Here is a 15,462-nt window from a genome sequence, read left to right on the forward strand (position 1 = left end):
TTCCCTTATGCTTGTTAATCAGTGTCATCCAAAGCATCCAATTAGACATCTGAAAATCAAGCATTTGAAAATTCGAACTAAAACGCTGTCCATTTCATGTGGATACAAAAACTCGAGTGTCTTTTTGTGAAGACGAAAAGGATGGTAACAGCTGGTGTGCCTTGTGCTTTATATATAGAAATGAGCGGTAAGAAAATCCTTCAGATTGCATTCCTTTCCAGAAGCATGGTATGAAAATAGATGTGAGACGGCCAGGCAGAGCAGACTTCACACACAAGAGTGGACCTGTCTCATTCAAATGGGCAGAGTTCAGATTGAAACATCAAACTGACAGTTACTGGAGAAAATAGTTTACCACCTGAGAACTGGATGATCCTGAATTAAAATAGAAATAGTAAAACATTCATTTATACCGATGGATAATTTGGAGTCTTCAATTAACTCAACATGATTGGGAGGGCAGAGTACTTGGAGAAAACCCAGGCAGTCACAGGTATAAGGAGAACATGCAAAGGCCAGTGGGGGGGGGGGGGTTAGGGGTGTTTAAACCCAGAGCATCTCAACAGTGAATATAGTAAGCACGAGACCACTGTGCTGCTGCCACTTTGTCAATCTAAGAATTGACTATGATCATTTAAATTCCAATAAATATGCTTTCAAAATGAACACCAAACATCCTTGAAGATCATTTGGGATTTTCTTTACCGTCACATTGGACCGAGGTTTAAACCAAAAACTTCTTAACTTTAAGCCAAATATACTAATCGCTATCCCACTGTACTGCCCCTTGAAAAATCACATTTTCAATTTCTTGCATAGAAATGGTGGGGGCGAAAACGAGCCATACATTCCGTCACTATTGACACTGCAAAATTAATGATTCTGATTCATTAGAATTAGGTGTTGTCTACTGCCCGGGTCGTGTGGATTTTCGGGACATCTCAAGCCGAATGAGGAAGCGGATGCTGGTGGCAGTAGAGGCGACGAGCTTGCCTGGCAGCATACGTGGCTGGGAGTGTGCTTTTTTGTTTGTTTTCCTAATATGGCAGCTTATTAAGGTCACCTAGTGATAAAAAAAAAAGAATAATTCTTAGCTAAGCAATCTAGGTATCACTCTAATAGCAAGTGGGTGAAAGAGTCAATAACATGAGGCCATAGTATGTTCCCAACATGGCGCCGTGCATCAAACGGTATAGCGAGGGGGATTATTTTGGCAAATACAAGATTAGATGCAAAAAAATGGGAACATCAGATATTGATCAAACTTTACAATATTTCTCCCTTTTCCCATCAAGACCTCAATGTGGGATCTCCGGAGTGACACTTTAATGTTCATTTGCCAACCAAATATTCCCATACATTACTGCTAATTTTGTCTATGAGTGCAGTATGAAATCATACAAGTAAACCACTGTGCTTCACTGGTAACATTACGAGGGCTAGTAGGCAAATATGTCGCCCAGTAGCGGCCTCCTGTACTCCACTAGTGGGACCATAATGCCCTCTAGCAGTGTTGCCAAAACTGTCATACCGTTATGCAGACATGTCACACAGTGGTGGAAGCCATTAGTGGGAAAGAATATAAAAAAATATATATATATATATATATTTTTTAAATTTATTTATTTATTTATTTTTATTTTTATTGTATGTTTATCTATTTATTTTCTTTCATGACTATAACTTTTTTTTTCTGTCGTGGGAGTTGAACGTGTTTTGAAGTAATGCCGACACACACGGTGTTATGAAGAATTTAATAGCTTGGAATTAAGTGAACATTATTATTCCGTCACGCCAGCACAAGGTGGAACGTGTCAGAACAGGTAGGGTGCGGCTTTGGCTTTTAATGTTGAGCAATGGATGTGGCACAAATGAAGTAAGGTTGTGACACGCTCCTGACAACTTACTGACATACTGCTTTGAAAGTCACTGAAAAAAATGAGCCATTTCCAGGTCAAACAGCAATAATATATATTTATATAAAGCTATTTGTGGCTCGAAAATGTTAAAATGATTCACTCTGCTTAAGTGGAAGTTCTGACACGTAACAAAAAAGTATTCATGTAGAAGTAGAAGTACAGAACTACTGTACAGATTCAACCTTTTAAATTGAAGCTGTAAATTACAGGTTGGGAAACATACAAAAGTAAAAACAGAAAAAACTGTTATATGACACCTGGTTTGGTGGTGAATTTGTTTTTTTTGTTTTCAAAACAACACAAATTTAGGTCAAATCGACCCAACTGCTAAGGTCACTCCAATATTTAACCCAGCAGTTTAGTAATAAGTAAACTCAACTTCTGCACCTGTTTGAGTGTTCTACAAGTGTGTTCTAGTTCTACAAGTGGACAGAAATGGAAGTAAAAGTAAAGCATAGTCGTTCTAGGTGTGTGCGTGCCGAATTGACCTACTAGTGACCTACCACTTACATGGACAATTCAGTAGTAGGAAAAATGATTGTCTAAAGCAACCAATATAAAGTATCGATATCTGTTTTCAAATTTTGTGAGTAAAAATGTCATTAGGGAATTAAGAAAATTTAGAATACATTAAAAATGCAGGATATACTTGCATAGTAATTAAATATTTGTAATATATGCAAAAATTATTGCGTGGTAATGCCAGACACTTAAAGCTTTATGTTAGATTTAATAGTTTGTCAAGTATGCTTTGCAAGAAACAAATGAGGTCATAATTTTCCACATCTCAGAATAAATATATACTTTTCGACTCATCGGTCATTTCACTCCACAGATGATGAAACTGGCTGTGACGTAATAAGAAATCCCGCCCACATGCGTTTTTATTGGTTGCTGCTCCTCGTCTTCCTAATATAATTGGTCAGCTTTGTCTGAGTAACGATTGCGGGCCACTGGGCTAGTGCGAGCGCCAAGCCACGTTGACACCAAAAGTTCATTTCTTTTCTTTTCCTCCGGCCCCGTAAGGTACGTGTCACTTAGGCAGCTGTCAGTGACGTGTCGACAGTTATTTATCCAACCAAAGGTAAAAATCCCTTTTTAAGAGCATATTTGTCGTGTTTCTTGTTTAGACTTACTGGCGATGAATGCTTGCTAACTGTTTACTAGCTTTCTAGCAGAGGACAGGCTGTCACAAGTTAGCATGGCGCATCAGCATCTTTTGAATCAGCATCAATATCAGTGAACTTGGAATATATGATTTATTACACTGTTTGTGATGAACAGCAATAGATTTCATGTTATGCTACTCCTCAATGCCGAGAGGTTGTGGGCTCGGAAAGTTCCGTTTTCCCCTGGGGGACTTTTTTTTTTTTTTTTTTTTTTTTTTTTAAATGCAGTTTGTTAGCGACCCATTTTTGCCAAAACAAGACTTTCATAAAACAATCATAATGTGCATTTATTTGATTATATTGTTTTTGGTGTTCTTTTAGGCATGCACAATAACAAACGTTTCATTCTTTTTCCTCCCAGAGCACAGAAGCCCCTTCATCTGATAAAATGAGTGTTGGATTTATAGGAGCAGGCCAGCTGGCTCATGCACTGGTCAAAGGTTTCACAGCTGCAGGTGAAAATTTTTGTTAAATTCACGCTTAAGAAAAAATGTATTGTGCTTGCATTTCATTAAGTGCAATTTTGCACATAACAGTTGGAGTGGTACTTCTCACATTTAAATTAATGCGATATTTATAGTGAACTATTTCCCAACCAATAATGAGCCCAAGGCACTTTATTTTTGAAAGACCTCATGGAAAACCACCATATTACCAATGTACCAATGCTGGGCCTGTTTAGTATAACACATACTAGCTGATTTAATTTTTTTTCCTCCTGTTGTATGAATGGCAACCGATTAATTTTGTACCTCAGCCATCTAGTGGAATAGCATTTTAATTATTCTGCACATCACTCTACTGTATATCACAGACAGATATAGATTAATGTACTGTATGTTATGTGTTTCACCAATTGGATGAAATTGGATACTTTGCTGTGGCTCACAGGATGATTTTTTACGGTAGTTGGAAATCTCTGATCAAATTGTCATACAATTTGAAATTTGACCAAAATGGGGGGAAAAAAAATAAAATAATTAGTCGCTGCTATTCGTACGGCACTTTTTAATGATTTTTTTTAAAGTGTTAAAATGTCTCCAATAATTTTCACTTTTCTACAGGTGTGATCGCTACACATAGGATCACAGCCAGCTCCCCAGACACTGACCTGCCCACCGTGACTGGCCTCAGGGTGAATTTAACTTCTAAAATATAGCAGAAATGGTTAGCTCTCAGCCCTGGGCAATTACCGTATTTTCCGCCCTAAAAGGCGCACCTAAAAACCTAAAATTTTCTCAAAAGCCGACAGTGCGCCTTATAGGCCAGTGCGCCTTATATATGGATCAACTGATGAATTTGTTGATCCATACTGGTTGTACACAGTGCTCTGCCAAAATGTTTCAGTACGTTTTAGTACGACTAATAAATTACAAGGTCGCATCGCTTCCCAGCATTACGGCAACTGTAGTCAGGGGGCGTCACCGAATAGCTGTTGTACCCGCGAGGCTATTTCCTGTCAAAATAGGCTGCTCTGTTAATGTTTCGAGTAAATCTACGGATCGATATGGAAGGGAAACATAGGTAAGTAGTACCAATGCGTTAGATCGAACTTTAGTCAGTTCCGATCATTTTATAGGAGATAGTTTGAGAAACGCGATTGTTTACACTTTGCTGAGGCTCATGGGAGATTGCGAGGTGAGGCTCGTGAGACTTTGCGGATGGCTAATGCTATTGCGATAGCTGCTATACGTACCAGGCTATTTCATGTCAAAATAGGCTGCTCTGTTAATGTTTCGAGTAAATCTACGGATCGATATGGAAGGGAAACATAGGTAAGTAGTACAAATGCGTTGGATCGAACTTTAGTCAGTTCCGATCATTTTATAGGAGATCGTTTGAGAAACGCGATTGTTTACACTTTGCTGAGGCTCATGGGAGATTGCGAGGTGAGGCTCGTGAGACTTTGCGGATGGCTAATGCTATTGCGATAGCTGCTATACGTACCAGGCTATTTCATGTCAAAATAGGCTGCTCTGTTAATGTTTCGAGTAAATCTACGGATCGATATGGAAGGGAAACATAGGTAAGTAGTACAAATGCGTTGGATCGAACTTTAGTCAGTTCCGATCATTTTATAGGAGATCGTTTGAGAAACGCGATTGTTTACACTTTGCTGAGGCTCATGGGAGATTGCGAGGTGAGGCTCGTGAGACTTTGCGGATGGCTAATGCTATTGCGATAGCTGCTATACGTACCAGGCTATTTCATGTCAAAATAGGCTGCTCTGTTAATGTTTCGAGTAAATCTACGGATCGATATGGAAGGGAAACATAGGTAAGTAGTACCAATGCGTTAGATCGAACTTTAGTCAGTTCCGATCATTTTATAGGAGATCGTTTGAGAAACGCGATTGTTTACACTTTGCTGAGGCTCATGGGAGATTGCGAGGTGAGGCTCGTGAGACTTTGCGGATGGCTAATGCTATTGCGATAGCTGCTATACGTACCAGGCTATTTCATGTCAAAATAGGCTGCTCTGTTAATGTTTTGAGTAAATCTACGGATCGATATGGAAGGGAAACATAGGTAAGTAGTACCAATGCGTTGGATCGAACTTTAGTCAGTTCCGATCATTTTATAGGAGATCGTTTGAGAAACGCGATTGTTTACACTTTGCTGAGGCTCATGGGAGATTGCGAGGTGAGGCTCGTGAGACTTTGCGGATGGCTAATGCTATTGCGATAGCTGCTATACGTACCAGGCTATTTCATGTCAAAATAGGCTGCTCTGTTAATGTTTCGAGTAAATCTACGGATCGATATGGAAGGGAAACATAGGTAAGTAGTACCAATGCGTTGGATCGAACTTTAGTCAGTTCCGATCATTTTATAGGAGATCGTTTGAGAAACGCGATTGTTTACACTTCGCTGAGGCTCGTGAGACTTTGCGGATGGCTAATGCTATTGCGATAGCTGCTATACGTACCAGGCTATTTCATGTCAAAATAGGCTGCTCTGTTAATGTTTCGAGTAAATCTACGGATCGATATGGAAGGGAAACATAGGTAAGTAGTACCAATGCGTTAGATCGAACTTTAGTCAGTTCTGATCATTTTATAGGAGATCGTTTGAGAAACGCGATTGTTTATAGAGGGCTCGTTGGTTATTGGCTAGTGGATGCATACCGCAACCCTAGTCAACCTCAGTTTGATGCAGTATAGCTTCTATTTTATGCGCCTTATAAGCCGGTGCGCCTTATATATGGACAAAGTTTTAAAATGGGCCGTTCATTGAAGGTGCGCCTTATAACCCGGTGCGCCTTTTAGGGCGGAAAATACGGTAATCAAAAATTAATTGGGATTTTGGCTTCTCTTAATCTTGAAAACATTCTAATCAAAGAATAACATTTCATGTGGCAAATAGCGGTTTGTGTGTGTGTGCAACATTGTGAAAGTACCCTTGTGCAGCAAGCATGTGACGTTCTGTGATTCTGCCCTCCTTCAGTGTGGTTTAACTGTTGAATGACAACAAAGTTGCAGTTCACTGTTGACATGAACGCAAACCAAAAAGAATTACACACATTGTATGTTTAAATACAAAACGTACTTCATTTTAAAACCAATTCCAGTTTTAATGCTAAAATCAATGTAAAATCGACTGAGTGGTATTCCTTAAAATAACAAACATTTACTCACAAACGCTGCAGAAACAGATACTGTACGCATCGGTAACATGACAATAATCAGGTAGATATACTAACCCAGTCTGGGAAAAACAATTTATAAAATGAACAGCTGCATCTTTCTCCTTCTACTCTTATCAGTGTGTGCATGGCACCACACTGCCCTAAGCGCTCAAGGAACAGCCAGTATTTTATTTATCGTTTATTGCTATTATATTGTTATTTTACTATGTACCTATACTTACTTGAGTTTTCAAGGGCTTTTGTCATACCAACACACATTTCTGCATAATACAGTATGGCACACAATCCAACACCTGAAGTCTCAGGTTAGCCCCGTAAGTCACAAGACTTGTGAAAATAAAGGAGGGAAAAAAAATATATACTACAGACCTGATAAAGACAGTAAGCCTTACTGCATTGCACCTTGGACATTTACTTACCGAGTAAGGTAATGGTTGCAGCAGAATAGAAATGCAAGACTTGAATTTAACAAAATTTACAAGGTCATTTGACAAAAAGATGAGAGTAGGGCTCTCTAACTCATCTCCTGTGCGGGCTGCTAGAAATGGATTCTGAGTGCTTCAAAAGTTCAGAAAAGTTCAGAACAAAATCAGAATCTCCCTCCTTCCATGTCCAGTTGAGTAAAGGCATCTTATTTCTTTAGCGCCGCAGCTTTCTTTCTCTGTGCATTCAACACATGTCCGGGTGCCCCTGTTCCCAACAAAACTCAAAAGAAAAAAACAAAAACATTCTCATGTTTTCTTGGCAAAGATGGGGAACTTGGGTACCTCTTCCACTTGTCACTTCAGAATTACGACTCGCTACTCGCTTGACAGGGGATGGATTAAAATCACACGGGGATGGGTTAAATGCAGAGGACAAATTTCACCACACCCAGGTGTGTGTGTGACGATCATTGGGACTTTAATCTTTTAATCTTTTTTACTAGTGTAAACCTATAAAACACTAGCACGCACACAAAACGCCCATGGCAAAAACACGGCAAACAGAGCAGAGGCAGCACTAATATCAAACTTTTAATGTCTAGTAAATATCCTATATCATCAAATATTACCTGGAGCAGTGTTCCAAGAGTAATGTTCAACGTGCAGGGATGTGAGTATTTTGTACTTGTAAACTAAGTTTTGAATTGAATTTATAATTGTGATTTCAATCAAAATAATCTTGCTTTCCCCCCCTTTACCACCTTGCACCAATCATATGCCTGTCCCGATGTTGACGCACATGCTGTTTACATTGGTTCCATTTTATTTTGTAGAAAATGGGAGTGAGCCTGACAACGAGTAATAAAGAGACGGTCAGCAAGAGCGATGTGCTCTTTTTGGCTGTCAAGCCACATATTATCCCATTTGTTTTGGATGAAATTGGGCCAGACATCGAAGACCGTCATCTGATTGTCTCTTGTGCCGCAGGTGTCACCATCAACTCCATTGAAAAGGTCGGTTTTCCCTCTTATTTTGGACATATCATACATACTCATCTTTGTTCTTTTTATTGTTATTGATTAGACCCTCTTTGAACTTACCTGTGACCATTTTTAGAAACTGCTTCAGTACCGCGCAGCCCCTAAAGTCATGAGGTGTATGACCAACACTCCAGTGGTAGTGCGAGAAGGAGCTACAGTATATGCGACTGGCACTCATGCAGAGGTAATATTAAAAAAATTTTAAAAAAAAAAGAAGGATGCAGACACGCTGAGCTTCATTGAAATCTTTGATCCTATTCATTCTTGTACCTTTAGGTGATGTTGTCTAGTTATTTAAAAAAAAAAAAAAAATACACAAAAGATGTTCTTAGTTGTTTTTTTTTCTATTGATGGCAAATCACTATCATTTGATAGTTTTAAAAAGAATTACTGTTTTAGTACGTACAATGTAAATCTTTTCTCAGGCATCACTGTGCATGGGTAGTGTAAAATTGCTTATATATTTTTAAAGTGTCATTTTTTTCAGAATGTGTTTCTGTCATGAGCTGCAGATTTAAAATGCAAAGATTTGATTGTGTAAAATCTGTAAACAGCCGACCGAAGTCTGAGTTATTTAGCAAATTGGCCTCACAGCTCTGAGGTCTGGGGTTCACATTGAACTTCCTGTATAGAATTTGGCTTGCGTGACTTTTTTCTAGTATTCTCCCACATTGGATTGATTAGTTGACTATCTGTGACACAATCTTCTTCGCTTTTGTTGACACTGAAGTTACTAGTGTTGTGTTGTTCCCGGCAGTTGGAGGATGGGAAGTTGCTGGAGCAGCTGATGGCCAGTGTAGGCTTCTGTACTGAAGTGGAGGAGGACCTCATTGACGCTGTCACCGGCTTAAGCGGAAGTGGACCTGCCTATGTAAGTAACTTGCTAGGCCTTACCTATTTGGAAAATAAAAATTCTAGGAATTTTGCAGGTCTTCATAGTACTTGCATGTATGTGTGTGTGTGTGATTGGAAGAGCATTTACCTCCCTCCATATTACGAATATAGCTTTCCCTGCAGTAAGTAAGAGCGGTTGTGTTGTTTGCCACTCCACCTGACATTCACAGTCGCACATCCATTTCTTCAGCTGCTTTGTTGTTTGTCTCGCACAGCAGTTTTAGTCAGCAAAACTCTGCTGTGGTAAAAATGACGAAACAGGAAGTTGGCATATTTTGCACAGGGCCTTTACTTTGTTCTTGGGTGTCTGAAAGACTGAGTAAAATTAAGCGCAGTAACATTTGTGTGTCACCATTTCTTCATATTATGCCCCCCCCCCCCCCCCCGTCACACACACACACACACACCCTATTTAACCCTAAGGCCAGTTTCTATTCTACTTCTCCTTTCATAATATTTGTGGCCATTTTGGTCCACATAGTCTGCAATTTGTACATTTACCCTTTTTTCTTCTTCTTTTTGTTACTAGTTACTACAACTGATTGTTTCATTAACCCGATCTTTAACTTGCATCAGTATTGGTAAATGTAGTTTTTCTACAGCTGGCAGAAAGTATCCACTTAATTGAAAAGAGAGAGGGTAACTTCACTTCTTAGAATAAAATGGCTTATTAATTAATTGCCCCATTGGAACGCAGTAAGCCATGAAATTCTCTTTCACACAGCTTTAGTCATCTATTTTTTTTTTTTGTCTGTGTAAATGTATTTATGATTTATGATAAATGATTTTTAGTGACACTTGCAAGGGCTCATTCCATGTTTACAAAATTCCACCAATAATTGTCACACTGCCTCTTTGACCATGTGCATGTCTCATCAGAAATCTACTTGTAGCATGTGACTACTGCAGAATGTAATGACAAATCCCAGATGCACAAATGTAAATGCAGGACACCCCCTGGTGCACATGTAGCACAATAGGCTGCAAATGATTTTTTTTTTATGACTAATAATGTGATGGTATCCTGAAGGGATGTTTGTGTCTAAACAGGCATTCACAGCGCTGGATGCACTAGCAGATGGAGGAGTGAAGATGGGTCTACCCAGGAGACTTGCTGTCAGACTAGGAGCTCAGGCTCTATTGGTCAGTGGTGTTCAGCCGTTTGTGTGTTGTTTTTATGCCTACCACCCACATACGAAGAATTATGTCCACTGGCAATCTGTAAGTCCTCCCTATTTCGTTTTCTTCTGCAGGGAGCAGCTAAGATGCTGCTGGACTCTGAGCAGCACCCAGGCCAACTAAAGGACAATGTGTGCTCACCAGGTGGCGCCACCATTCATGCCCTCCACGTCATGGAGAGTGGGGGCTTCCGCAGTCTTCTGATCAATGCGGTGGAGGCCTCTTGTATTCGGACAAGGTAAAGTGATTGGAGTCGTATCGCTTACAAAATGGATGTCTGCTATGTTTTGTTTTTGATGTAATCCTGCCAGTATTTCTTTTGGTATGATAGGCATACTTTAACTTTTTAAATGATTTACGTGAGTAGAAATAATACGCACACATACTCACAACTTATCGTCACTGTTGGCCAGAATCCTTGAACCCACTTTTTTCATGAAGTTAAAAAAAGGCACCTCACACAGATCTAGTTGGTATTATATGGTATGTCGATGATTAAAATGGTAAAAGACCAGCACCAGCTTGTAACATCAGAGTCTGCCCTCACTCCAAGCCCTGACCTGACAAATCTTAATGTTATAAAGCAGCAACTTTGGTCACATCATCGTCCTGAAATCTCTCAGAGGTCTTCGACCCATGAGTCATGCAATAAACCAAACAGTATATTGAATTCACTTAAGGTATTTTGTTATTATAGCAATTATTAGACCAAAATGAATCTGCATGCACAATTGCGGCCGAGCAGTTCCATCTGCACCAACGATTACAGAAATCCATGTGTAACAAAACAGGCCTACTGAAATGTATCTTATTTTCTAAAAGGATAAAAAAAAAGACACATTTTCAATCTGGAGGTGACATAATGTCAAATAACTACCGTAATTTTCGGACTATAAGTCGCGGTTTTTTTTCATAGTTTGGGTGGGGGGGCGACTTATACTCAGGAGCGACTTACATACATATATATGGGTTTTTTTCACTTTTTTGGGCATTTTATGGCTGGTGCGACTTATACTCCGGTGCGACTTATAGTCCGAAAATTACGGTACTTCAGAGTGAGCGAAGAGGCTGAATTTTAGTTGTGTTGAAGAGAGCGTAGTGTCATAGATTTGTTCTCAATCTATTTTCAGCACTTTAAATTTGTTAATGTGCCGCAGTCGATATAGTGCCTGTGTAGCAACTTCTAAAAAAAGAAAACAAAATTAAGCATATTTGCACACTTGTGGTTTTCGCCAGCTGTTGATGTATGTGTCTATCACTGTCCCTGTGCAACCTACTATTCGTGAATTAATCTATTCTCTGATGTTTTTTTTTTTTTCCATATCCTCTTATACGTACATTGAAACTCGCCTGTTTGCTTCTTTCTGAAATTACCCAAGTTGCTACAAGATGGTGTTTAAGTCATGACTAATTGAAATCTAGTACTTTAACACTATCTGATGGCTTTTTGGTGCTAAGTAACCAAGTTCAAGTGAGGTGAAGAGCTTCATTTAAGAGCTAAAGCGCCTTGCAGTTGAATAGTCGCGCTTTAGCGCATCTCTTTTTGCATCTATAGATCTACTTATGGATTTGCTCTATCGGTGGCAGGGTTTTCCCCTCATAACAATGGCTGGATAAAATGTGAAATGTACTTCTGATGATGTGGCCATCTGTAATACCAATCAGTCTTAAAAACACGCACACACAACAGCTTTTGTCTTGCTCATTCATAACAGCAAAATGACTGCCCAGACAAAATGAATCTATGTCAGGAGCTTTCACTTGACACTCTCGGATTTTAATGACTTAAAAGTTTGAATAGAGTTTGACCCTGAGCTTCTTTTTTTCTTCCTCCAGAGAATTACAGTTTCTGGCGGATCAAGAGCGCATCTCTCCAGCAGCCATTAAGAAGACCACGCTGGACAAAGTGCTTCAGCAGCCCGGAGTCGCAGGCAGTGGAGTGGGCAATGGAAACGGAAGATCAGGGCTCAACCTGTTCAACAATAATCGCAGCTCTGGAGTCAAGAAAAAGAACTGATAGTAAAGAAACAAAAAGACAAACAAACGCATTTTACATTACCAATCTACAGATGGCCATGCCTCTTGTATACCTTCTCAGCCATGCACCATGCTCGGCTGACTCAGGTGTCTGGAATGCCCACACCAATGATCAATATTTCTGTTACCAAATTATTTATTTCATTCTACTATTTTCTACTTAGTGTCTCTCATAAAGACACGCATGCATCTATGTTGTGCTGCACTTGTATTGTCTCGTGCACATCCACATAGATGAGTGAGGTCAAAGTATATTTTGTCCGTTCATAGGCACCATATCTTTTGTCTGTGCAGTAATCAGTCAATAGCATTTGGGAATGGGTTGTTAATTATGGTTTGGAAATTGATTTATGGAGGATTTTTACCTGCTTAGGGTCTGAACAGCCTTTATTATTAGTAGTAGTAGTAGTAGTAATATTATATATCACATCTTTGTGGACATTGAAGACGGATTATTCTACAACTATTAAGGCATTGGTAACCTTTTTTCTCACAAGTGTCCGTCGTATCACATGGTCCTGTTCGTTTTGTTAGTATAATACATCCCTGTTGTGATTGTGCATTTCCAAATGTCCCAATTGTTTTAAATTAAACCAAATTTTCTAATGGCAACCACTTCTGGTTTGGTGTTCCCATTTCATGCAACATTAAACAAATTGAAGCAAAAAGGTTGTTTGGCTTCCATTCACTTTGTATGTTGGTTGTGCTATTTTTCATGCTGTGTTGTCATGCTGTGACGACAACAGTAAGCATCTCCGGCTTTATTGTCCCCAAGTGATGACTGAGGATACAACCTGGTCTGCAGATGCCGGCATTTTCTTAAATTCTTCCATTTGCACATTTCTGTGGAGCTCAACTTTGTCTCGTCATATTTGGCATTTGTCACATGCATCTAGTTAATATTAGGATTATGCATAAATAATTGAATGCTGCTGTCCCTGTTATTTTTTCTCAACACTACGAATACCCAAGCTAAGAAGAAACGAACCAGAATCTGCTTATTTTTTATGTCGTGGTTAACTGTGAAGGTTGAAAAAAGTAATAAAATTAACAGTCCATAGTGCTGATTTCTGTTTAGAAATTCTGAAAAATACTCAAAGTCCGTATGAAAATTTTACTCAAGACAGTATTTGTACTTCATTATGTCATTATTGTTGTGTTAAAGTCCAGTGTTTTGTTAATCCCATTTTTATGACCAAAAGATTATTCAGTGGGTCCCACTACTGCTAAGATTAGATGAAATGAAACGAATGTATCTGGATCAGGAGTCACCAAGTCTGGTCCTCAAGGGTGTGTTGCATTAGGGCTGCACCTAAAACGGGCTGGATTGTGCCATTGAGGACCGGAGTTGGTGACCCCTTCTCCAGATACATTTATTTCATTGATAGATTCACATTGCTATGTGAATGTCTTGCACCTAAGACTTTCTTTAAAAAAAAAAAAAAAAAACATTTCAACACGTCAGTATAGCAGCAGATAACAATAGATGGATAGAATCGACTAGTTTTGTGTAGACCACAGTTTGGAAAGTGCCTTCTATCCACAGGTAAGCCAGATGCTACCTGTCATCTGCATCCAATCAATTTAATCACTGACCTTTGCGAGAACATGTTTGCATATCAAGGAATGCGGATGCCAGACACCCACATGTTTGAATTCAGTGGAGCCCTTTTGCAGTCATCCAACAAACCTAGAGAACATCACACAAACTGAAATAAACAACTGCGAGCAGTGTGCTTAAAGGTGTTCTGAACATGTGTTTGTTTGACGTACTGTGAAAGCCAGGCTGATATAGTATCAGTTTGATGCAGCTGTCACTTGAAATAATAACACAAAAAGAGGAAGCGCCTTCAGTTTCTAAATTTCTATACATGTCATGAATGTATTTGAACAATAGGGCCCATAAATAACCACAAGAAACAACCAACAACAGTAAACACATTCATGCCCATGACAATTTAGTGCTGCCGTGGCTCTCTGACGAGTTTCAGCTCTTCAGCTCTTCCAAATCTGATGTCAAAATGCTTAACCCAACCAATGGTAATTGTAACTCAAGCTGCTCAAAATACATAGCTACGTGTTGGGAAAATAAGCCAGCATGTTGTTTGCTTGTGTCATCATGCAAGGGTTGTCATCTTTGAACTACCTTATTGCTATGGGATAAATAGTTTCTTACATGAGAGAGTGAGAGTGTGTGTGTGTGTGTGTGTGTGTATGTGTGAGACTTTCCACCACAAAACTGTGTGTGTGCTCGTCCCTTAGATCAGTTCATAAATAAGTTTTATCTAACAAATGTATAGTGTCATGTCAGATTTGTTTAAACTGCATCTCGACACTAGTCCTGCCTGTGAGCTTGCACAAACAGAGGCAACTACTTGAGATAAAGTCGTCTCTTATCTACTCAATGCTGATAAAATGTCTTGATGAAAAATAGCACCTTGGGGAAAAAACCCTATACAAAGATAGGAGCACAAGTTTAAATCAAATCCTAAGGCCTTCAACAATTTTTAGTGTTGTGTTAGTTTGATACATGAGCCATTGTCTGTTTCTTAAAATGATGTGTGCTATCTTGACATGATAGCGGTTGTTTTCTTGAAATCATATCTGGCAGGAAACAGTTCATTCTTGCCAGTCAGCATTTTCAGCAAATCATCTCCCACCATTTTAATATTATTATTGTTATTATTACTGCTAGAATCTTGCATTATTTTTTTACGCGTAGCCTGCCGTTCTCTCGCATTCCCATGACATGACTGTGAATTGAAGACTAAATTGTTCATAGCATGTTCATGAGCATGTGAACAGTTTGCTGGAGTGGCTAACGTGAGACTACGCAGATTTCTGACGGCTGGTTATAGCCCCCATCAATCAATCGGTCAATCAATCGATTAATTGATTCATCAATCAATCAAACAATCAATTAATCAATTAGGGTTGTTTTCTGTCCTTGTTTCTGTCTTTTTGTTATTTGCAGAGGTTGAAAACAATGAGCCTCAAAATGTAGGGACGTAAAACGTCATAAAAAATACTATACAGAACAGAACCTACAAAAAGTAAGTGATTGTATTTGCAAGGATAATTCTCGTGACTAGTTTTAGAATTTTGTGCACATGTGTTATAGGGTAAAAACAGTCAGGAAGTGTGAGATAATA

At 39.1% G+C, this 15,462-nt stretch overlaps 1 protein-coding gene across 3 annotated transcripts; it reads left to right on the plus strand.

Annotated features, from left to right (window-relative positions):
- Nucleotides 1-2,835: 2,835 nt before the first annotated feature.
- On the plus strand, nt 2,836-12,978 carry pycr1b (pyrroline-5-carboxylate reductase 1b). 3 transcript variants are annotated; one of them, XM_037244748.1, is made up of 9 exons: nt 2,836-2,945; nt 3,450-3,543; nt 4,153-4,223; nt 7,994-8,173; nt 8,277-8,384; nt 8,958-9,071; nt 10,145-10,237; nt 10,348-10,511; nt 12,110-12,978. In XM_037244748.1, exons 2-9 carry the CDS (start codon nt 3,477-3,479, stop codon nt 12,288-12,290), a joined length of 978 nt encoding a protein of 325 aa, XP_037100643.1. In that variant the 5' UTR covers nt 2,836-2,945; nt 3,450-3,476; the 3' UTR covers nt 12,291-12,978. The 3 variants fall into 3 exon arrangements, with proteins under 3 accessions (XP_037100643.1, XP_037100561.1, XP_037100729.1); XM_037244666.1 differs by having other exon boundaries at nt 2,848-3,003; XM_037244834.1 differs by lacking the exons at nt 2,836-2,945; nt 3,450-3,543; nt 4,153-4,223 and adding an exon at nt 4,238-4,255.
- Nucleotides 12,979-15,462: the final 2,484 nt, after the last annotated feature.

This window comes from Syngnathus acus, chromosome 1 (assembly GCF_901709675.1).
Source record: "Syngnathus acus chromosome 1, fSynAcu1.2, whole genome shotgun sequence".
NCBI lineage: Eukaryota > Metazoa > Chordata > Actinopteri > Syngnathiformes > Syngnathidae > Syngnathus > Syngnathus acus.

Bases quoted from the DNA above. Each gene is read 5' to 3' on its own strand.
- pycr1b (XM_037244748.1), top strand. From the start codon at position 3,477: ATGAGTGTTGGATTTATAGGAGCAGGCCAGCTGGCTCATGCACTGGTC. The intron at 4,224-7,993 runs GTGAATTTAACT...TTTATTTTGTAG, and splicing joins CCACCGTGACTGGCCTCAGG to AAAATGGGAGTGAGCCTGAC. The intron at 8,174-8,276 runs GTCGGTTTTCCC...GACCATTTTTAG, and splicing joins CCATCAACTCCATTGAAAAG to AAACTGCTTCAGTACCGCGC.